This window comes from Setaria viridis, chromosome 2 (genome assembly GCF_005286985.2).
Source record: "Setaria viridis chromosome 2, Setaria_viridis_v4.0, whole genome shotgun sequence".
Lineage (NCBI taxonomy): Eukaryota > Viridiplantae > Streptophyta > Magnoliopsida > Poales > Poaceae > Setaria > Setaria viridis.
Genome location: NC_048264.2, coordinates 34,351,912 through 34,359,836, shown reverse-complemented (window position 1 = coordinate 34,359,836; position 7,925 = coordinate 34,351,912). Strand labels below are relative to the sequence as shown.

The 7,925-nt window shown below is 41.9% G+C and overlaps 1 protein-coding gene across 2 annotated transcripts; it reads left to right on the top strand.

Moving 5' to 3' along the window:
• Positions 1-298: 298 nt before the first annotated feature.
• Positions 299-4,456, top strand: LOC117845570 (lysine-specific demethylase JMJ30). Of its 2 annotated transcripts, none has more exons than XM_034726633.2 (6): positions 299-916; positions 1,409-1,631; positions 2,538-2,669; positions 2,753-2,896; positions 3,399-3,491; positions 3,992-4,456. In XM_034726633.2, exons 1-6 carry the CDS (start codon positions 429-431, stop codon positions 4,181-4,183), a joined length of 1,272 nt encoding a protein of 423 aa, XP_034582524.1. In that variant the 5' UTR covers positions 299-428; the 3' UTR covers positions 4,184-4,456. The 2 variants fall into 2 exon arrangements, with proteins under 2 accessions (XP_034582524.1, XP_034582525.1); XM_034726634.2 differs by having other exon boundaries at positions 300-896; positions 1,422-1,631.
• The last annotated feature ends 3,469 nt before the right edge of the window (positions 4,457-7,925 follow it).

Sequence of the window (7,925 nt, the reverse complement as noted above, 5' to 3'; positions counted from 1 at the left end):
CCTTGTTTTTTTAGAGGACTTAAACGGGCCTTGTTGTGTGACATGACACGTCACACGTGTATCCCCAAATGGGCCTCAAATCATTCACGCCTTGTCCCCTGGGCCTTTTTATCGCTTCCCAACACTTGCATCATCAGCCCAAGCATCAAGCCCATCGTTGGCTGCCAAGGTGTCCCCGGGCTCTCGGCCCATCTATTCATCACAAGTTGTCAAACGCGGTCTCCAGCGGGGGAAATGGAATCAAGGTTACGCCAAATGGGGAAGGTTGCGGCGTTTCGCCCGCATCATCGCGACCCAATGAGGCAAAGCCGCACGCATCCGGAGGAAGGCAACCAGAGCCAGAAATATCTCCTCCGCCTCTCCTGCGCTTTTGCGCTTTTCCTCCTCCCCCCGCACACCCAGCACACGCCGTCGTCCCCTCCTCCCCGATGGCCTCCGCCGGCGTCGAGGGCGAGGCGGACCGGGTGGCGGCGCTGCTGCGGGAGATAACGGGTGAGGGCGGGTTCGCGTTCGTCGCCTCGGCGGAGAAGGCGGGGGCGGGGGCCGGGGACCTCCGCGCGGCGGAGGCGGCGCGGGAGATGGCGTGGGAGCAGCTCCACTCGGGCCCCTGGAACGAGGTGGGCGCCGCCTGGCGGGACGCATACGCGCTCGCCTGCCTCCACGTCGCCCGGCTCCGCGCTGGCGGCGACCGCCCCGCCGCGGTCAAGGCGCTCGACATGGGGCTCATCATGGGGGGCAACCTGCTCCGCGCCGACCTCGAGGCCGCCCTGGCACGCATCTCCTCCGCCGAGCCGTGCGGCTGCGGCGGCGGCGGCCGCGAAGAGGGCGCGGGGGCCGTCGATGAGGAGGACCGGAGGTGGAGGGAGGGGCTCGACAGGAACCGAGACATCGCTGATGTGAGATCGCTATTGCCTTTGTAAGATTTCGTGTTTGTGTATGGGCTTATTTCAGAGGCTTGTTGTACTACTATGAACCGTTTTTTACATTTCTAACACTGGAACTACAGTGCTGGGAGCTTGGGATGAAACTGGACTTGGGAACTACAGTGCTGGGAACTACAATTAGAATACTTGATTGGATTATTCACTGATTCTTTAGAACTCAGTGTAACTAGATCAGGCACGTGACAATTTTAGAACTGTTGGAAATGAGAGGTTACATCTATGTTCTGGTAGTTTAGACAAAGCTACAGTGAATCCTGTTATACTGTTTTGGGGGTTAAGGTACCTAGGATCATTCATATTTTGTGAGGCTATTTTTCAGGAAAGGTTAATTGCAGGCTATATTGTATGGAAATATCTCCTCTAGTTAACTGAATTGGAACGCATAGTTGATCCTGAATTTGTTGTGGCTGATAGAAAGATTTCTAATTCAACTCTTGTTCCGCATCTTGTAATGCTGTTAACAGTAATTTGTTTCAGGCACTCAAAATTCTCCCAGCAAAGTCTTTATCCAGTAAGAAAGTCGAGAGGCGATCACACATTTCCTTGGAGGAGTTTATATGTAATTACTTTTTATGTGAGTCCCCTGTCATAATCGGTGGCACCATTGACCATTGGCCTGCAAGGACAAAATGGAAGGACATTAAATACCTCAAGAAAATTGCTGGAGATCGGACTGTTCCTGTTGAAGTAAATGCTTCTCTTATACTAAATGCTGAAAGACTTTGGAAACAGACTAATTTTATTCCATTAACTTAATTCAGTGTCACTGAGTATGCATTTGCCATTTTTCTGCTTGACAAATCACAAATGCATTTAAAGGTATTTGGGAAAACAAATGCATTTAAAAGAACAAGGAAACAAACTGTACAAGTAGAACTCATTTCAATGCCCTTTTAAGCAATGTGGTATAAATAAGTGTATTAAACATGGTGCTCGATATTTGTTTGTACTGTTTAAGTCGGACCTTTTATCTCAATCAGCCTTGTCATCAAGTAGCATTAACTAACAGTGAAACAGAGTCTATCCCCGTATATGTGTAACGTTGATCTTTTGACATGGCAGTCAATGAGTCAAAACACTTGGTAAATTGCACCTCTTTTAAACTGTCTCTACATAACGTAATATCCGACTGAAAATACTAATAGCTCCGGTTAAAAATACCTAACACAATGTTGACTTTTCACGGTCTGTCTTTGAGATGCAACTTTGACCAGTGTTTGCTATTAGAATATAGCTAATGATAGATGTCTTGAGGCTATAAAAGTACTTTTTCATTCAAATCTAGTAATCTACACATGGTTTTTCCCAACCTAAATGTTTCAGAAGCTATTGGTGGTCAAAATTCCAAAAGTTTGACCAGATCTTGGCCAAATAGTCAAGTATTTGTGACCGGAGAAAGTATCTCAAACTGCAATGTACTGAGATATTCGAACTCACAAGAAACTCATGTTTTCATGAATCTTATAACATTTGCTTGCTTCTTACTGATTTAGGACTGCTGGTTAGCTGAAGAAATTACAGCCAAAACATTTTTCATTTTCATTGTATGTAATGATTATTTTTTGGTCCACTTATGAAGTTGATTCTCGTCAGGTTGGAAAAAATTATGTGTGTAGTGATTGGAAGCAGGAGCTTATCACATTTTCTCAGTTCCTTGAGAGGATGTGGTCAACTGGTTGTCCATCAAACTTGACATATCTAGCTCAGCATCCATTGTTTGAGCAGGTATCCAATCTGTCACTGTTGATCTCTAGTAGATTGGCTTTGTTCAGTTGTGGATTTTACTTCATTGGATTGGGCTTGGGCAGATAAAAGAGCTTAGTGAAGACTTAATGGTTCCTGACTACTGTTATGCTGGCGGAGGTGAACTACAATCACTCAATGCTTGGTTTGGCCCACATGGGACAGTAACACCATTGCACCATGACCCGCACCACAACATCTTAGCTCAGGTAAAGCACATGCTTCTTTTCCCTTGTTGTTTTCCAGCGTCAGTTTATAACTGATGTACCTGTGATTCCAAAATTGTGTAATGAACAAATGTCAACTTTTTAAGCTGTAGTTTGAAAGGATATATCTCCAATTATTTGCTTGGCTATGTTGAAAAATATCTTGTAATAATATGGCAGTATTCTGTTATGTTACTATGCTAACAAGTGAACCATGTTCTGTTTTAGTTATCAGTTAGCTATGCCCACTTCATCTTTCATGTATTGGAATGTAGATGCTATCTCAATGTGACATCTTTGAGTGCTCATAATGAATACATCATTAAGTTGGTCATAACCACTGGTTATGTTCACTTAAATACCTGGTAAAGATCTTGGCAAGTGTCTTTTGCTTGCAACTGCCTGTTTGAGTGGTTCAAGATGTTTGTACCTTAACATTTTCTCAAAATTGTATCTGTTCCATTAGGTAAATTTTATCAGCAATGGCTAACACATGTTTTTACAGGTCTTGGGCAGGAAGTACATTAGACTTTATCCTGCTTCCATATCTGAGGACTTGTATCCACACACAGAAACTATGCTAAGCAACACCAGTCAGGTACTACCTAGTATCTATGATTCTATTCAAAGATATGTATTTTGAGGACAGACAGAGATACCATTGCAGATCGTCGTTATCTTACATATAGTTGTGGCAGCTATAAGTTTGAAATACTGAATTTCTAGATTTTCATTGTTATTACTCTTTTCATGACTCTAAAATCTAAAATGATGGTATTACAAAATGGACCAACATGCTAATGCTGTTTGATATCTTTGCATAAAAAAGGCTTCCACTTTCCAATCTCTAGGCCATTATTTTTCTCTTTGCGCTTATTAGCATTCTGACATTTTTTTCGTTCAGGTAGTTATTGTAGGTTACTAGAAACATGGTATGTTTGGCTGCCACCAGTGATAAGTGATTACTTTCTGGGACTGCTCATTCTAATTCTTCTGTATTGTCCAATTAACTACATAAATTCTTGTTTCCAGATCTCGTTGGGCTTTGCTCAATGTAGTTAGAATGCAGTGCTATTGTGCTAATAATTGTCTATGCAGGTAGATCTTGACAACATGGATTTGAAGGAGTTCCCTAGGGCTGAAAACCTGGAATTCATGGATTGTGTACTGGAGGAGGGTGAGCTGCTTTACATCCCACCAAAATGGTGGCACTACGTCCGATCTCTCTCCACAAGTTTCTCGGTTAGCTTTTGGTGGCGTGCCACGGTTGAACCTTCAGGCGGTTCATAGCATCGATTCTTTCTCTCCCATATTATTGGAATCAGATTGCAGAAGACTAAAGAAACCTGACAGGACCCTTCGATTCAGGTGACATCCGCTTTTGAATGGATGTAGGCACACCATCACAGCTGTGCATTGTTAGTTTTACCACAGTGATTCAGATATTGAAATTGTTGCCTGTATGCCACTTGTAACAATGCGACGTTCGTCGCGCTACCCGCTACCATCTGATTCATGAAAGTTGAGGTCGAAGGGGTGCAGTAGTCCCCACTCCCCGCGTCATTTCTTCAAACTAAAGGTTGTAGTCAGTACCGCTACCTACCACATACCGTTTCTGACTTTCTGTACGAAGAGCTGTCTTTTTGTTTTTGAAAAAGAAACGAAGAGCTCTGTCCGTTGCCTGTAATTACAACCACTGCTTGTACACGGTGGCCTGACCTGTGCCTGAAGTTTTTTTTTTGATGAAATAGGAGGGTTTTATCCCTGCTGGTTATATATTAAAAGGAAAGGAGACGAATGCAAAGCAGTTTGTAACTAAGAGACAAAAAAGGTTAAGAAGAAAATTATGAAGATTACAACATAAGCTCTAGCCATTCCACCATTGATTCTTTCCAGACCTCTTTAACTCTATGCAGAACTAAAGAATAAATAGTCTTAAAGCGTGCGATGGCCCCTTGAGTTGTTGGTGGTATGTCATGAAAGATTGAATCATTTCTTGCCATCCATATGTACCAGCTCATAATTATGATAATTTCCATGAAGAAGGGAACTTGAAGTTGAGTTTTGAAGGTATTCATAATGGAAAAAGGATCCACCTAAATGGATCCAACAGTCTTGAGCAAACGGGCATTCCAATAGAAGATGGAAGAGTGTCTCAATTTTGTTGTAGTGACAAAGGACATAGTTATATAAGGGCAGAGCCATATGTTTTCGACGCATGATATCTCTTGTACTAAGTCTATCTTTCAAAACCAACCAAAAGAAGACTTTATGTTTATTTTGACATCTCGACTTCCATAGCCAATCATACACTGGATGAATGTCTCTATGCCCAATGAGGGACTTATATGCCTTTGATGAAGAGAAGTTTGCATTACCCCAGATATATACCCAAAAGTCCGGATCAGGCGAAAGGTCCAATCTTTCTAGTTCTTCAGCAAGATGGATCAATTGATTATACGCTTGTGCCGGCAAGGGCAAAAAGAAGAGTTGTTGTAGTTCTGTGATCGAGTAAGCCCGCTTCAAAGATAAATTTTTATCCCGAACAAATGAAAAGAGATGCAGGTATACTTGCGCTGGCACCTGATTATTCCATAAGTCATGCCATAAGAAGCAAGTACTGCCATCTTTCACTGACACTGAAGCTATTCCTTTGAATTTGTCCAAAAGTTTAATGATGTCTCTCCACCAGAAGGATCCTTTAGATACAGTGCCTGGCAGTTTACCATTCCCATAGTATTTTTTCCATATAAGATGAACCCACGGGATGTCTGCTCTATTATAGAATTTATGTAGGAATTTAAGCAACAAAGCTTCATTTTGTGTTTGCAGATTCAGGACACCTAGGCCACCTTCCTTTTTTTGGCAAAATCACCATGTCCCGTGCTGCTTTAGGCGGTTTTTTGTTATTGATGTCTGATCCTCCCCAAAAGCAGAGCTTTCTGTATTTATCCACTTGTTTATATACTGACTTAGGTAGCAGAAAGGTACTCATGTGAAACATCGGCAGGGCAGTGAATATTGAATTTGTTAATTGTAATCTCCCTGCTTCAGATAGGAGGTTTGAGGTGGACAGCAATCTTGTTTCACACCGAGTCACCATAGGGAGAAATTCCTCAATTCTTGGCTTAGTCAATCCCAGTGGTAGTCCTAAGTATGTGAAGGGCATTTTTCCTATTGAACAGCCAAAAGTCTGAGCTAGCTGCTGTATCCTTTCCTCTGAGATATTAATTGGCACCATCATGGATTTGCTAAAGTTTACCTTCAGCCCAGTTGAGTTGGCAAAGGACTGTAAAAGGTTTTTTAGGTGGAGCAGTTGCAATGGGCATCCTTCCATAATAATAAGTGTGTCATCAGCATATTGTATTATTGGAAAATCCTGATTGTGATTAATCTGAATTGGCAGTTGCAAGTGGCCCTGCTCCTTTGCATTATTTAGTATTGACTGTAGCAAATCAGCCCCAAGGACAAAAAGAAGGGGGGATAGAGGATCTCCCTGCCTTACTCCCCTTTTACAAGTGAATCGTTTTCCTGAAACTCCATTTAGTAAGATGGATGATGTCCCTGAGCTGAAAATTTGTTTCATCCATTTGATCCACCGTGGTCCAAAGCCTTTATGCCTCATAATGTCTAACATGGCAGTGTGCTCAATTCGATCAAAAGCCTTTTCAAAGTCCAATTTTAGGATAACAATTTCTTTTCTTGACTTATGGCATAAGTGAAGGTATTCAAAAGCCCAAGCAAGGCAATCCTGGATAGTTCTTGTTTTAATAAAACCATACTGATTGGTATGCACTAACCTTGTTATTGCCCCCTGCAGTCTATTGGCAAGTAATTTTGTGAGCAATTTGATTGAAGTATTCAACAGAGATATGGGCCTATAATCTGAAACAGTGCAGCTCCATCAACTTTAGCAATTAGTGTAATGTAGGAGCCATTGATACTTTGTAGGCATAAATCTTCTTCATGGAAGGCTTGGCAGAGAGCATAGAAATCTTGCTTGATAACAGGCCATGCTTTTTTGATAAAGTCAGTATTGAACCCATCAGGCCCTGGGGACTTGTCATTTGGCATATTGGTAATGACTACATCAATTTCTTCCATAGAGAAAGGTACTTCCAGACAGGATAAGTCATCATCCACATGCAGTAACTTTGGTTTAGATCAAAATCCATTGGTTGAGAATTAGAAGTTCCCAATCTTTCTTTATAAGCCTCCCAGAGAATGGATTCTTTGTTCTTGTGACTAGTTTGGGGAGTACCGTTATTATCCTCAATGGATCTGATAAAGTTTTTTTTGTGCTTAATTGTTGCATTGACATGAAAGAATTTTGTAGATTCATCCCCAAATTTTACCCACTTGATGGCTCCACGCTGCTTCCAATATGTGTTTTGCTGTCTTAGGAGGAATTGTAAATGTTGTTGTAGAATGTCTTTGAAATTCCATTCAATTAACAGCAGATCCCTGCATTCCTCTATTCGTTCCAAGAAAGATAAAATAAGCTTCACATTGGAGATGACTGTTTTCAGGCTGGAGAGTTGAGCTTGCCAAGCTCTGAGCACCCTTCTAAGGTTTTTGAACTTCTCAGTAATAATCTTAGCTTTATTTGTTGCCTGTACAGGGATCGACCAGCCATGTTTGATAATGTCCATAACCTGTTCATGCTGAAGCCAATGATTTTCAAAGCGAAAAACTTTCCCTCTCGATATGTCTGTTCCAATGGTTATAATACATGGCGAGTGGTCAGAAGTCTCCATCACAAGAGGGTAAGCAAAAGTGTTAGGGTAGGATAAAGACCAGGATCGGGTGGAGAAAAACCAATCTAGCCTCTCCAGCAAGGGTGATTGTTGTTTATTTGACCAGGTGAATTTTTTAGATTTGAAAGGGATCTCAACAAGACCAAGGCAGCTAATAGCTTCATTGAACAAAAGCATATCTGCAACATTTCCTCCTAGTTTATTTCTATCCTCTGGACTTCTCATAAGATTAAAGTCCCCTAAAAGTAACCAATCAACATTATCAGGCATCTGAA

Coding starts and splice junctions, on each gene's coding strand:
- LOC117845570 (XM_034726633.2), top strand. CDS start 429: ATGGCCTCCGCCGGCGTCGAGGGCGAGGCGGACCGGGTGGCGGCGCTG. Junction 917..1,408: donor GTGAGATCGCTATTGCCTTT/GTAAGATTTCGT, acceptor TGCTGTTAACAG/TAATTTGTTTCAGGCACTCA. Junction 3,492..3,991: donor TGCTAAGCAACACCAGTCAG/GTACTACCTAGT, acceptor TTGTCTATGCAG/GTAGATCTTGACAACATGGA.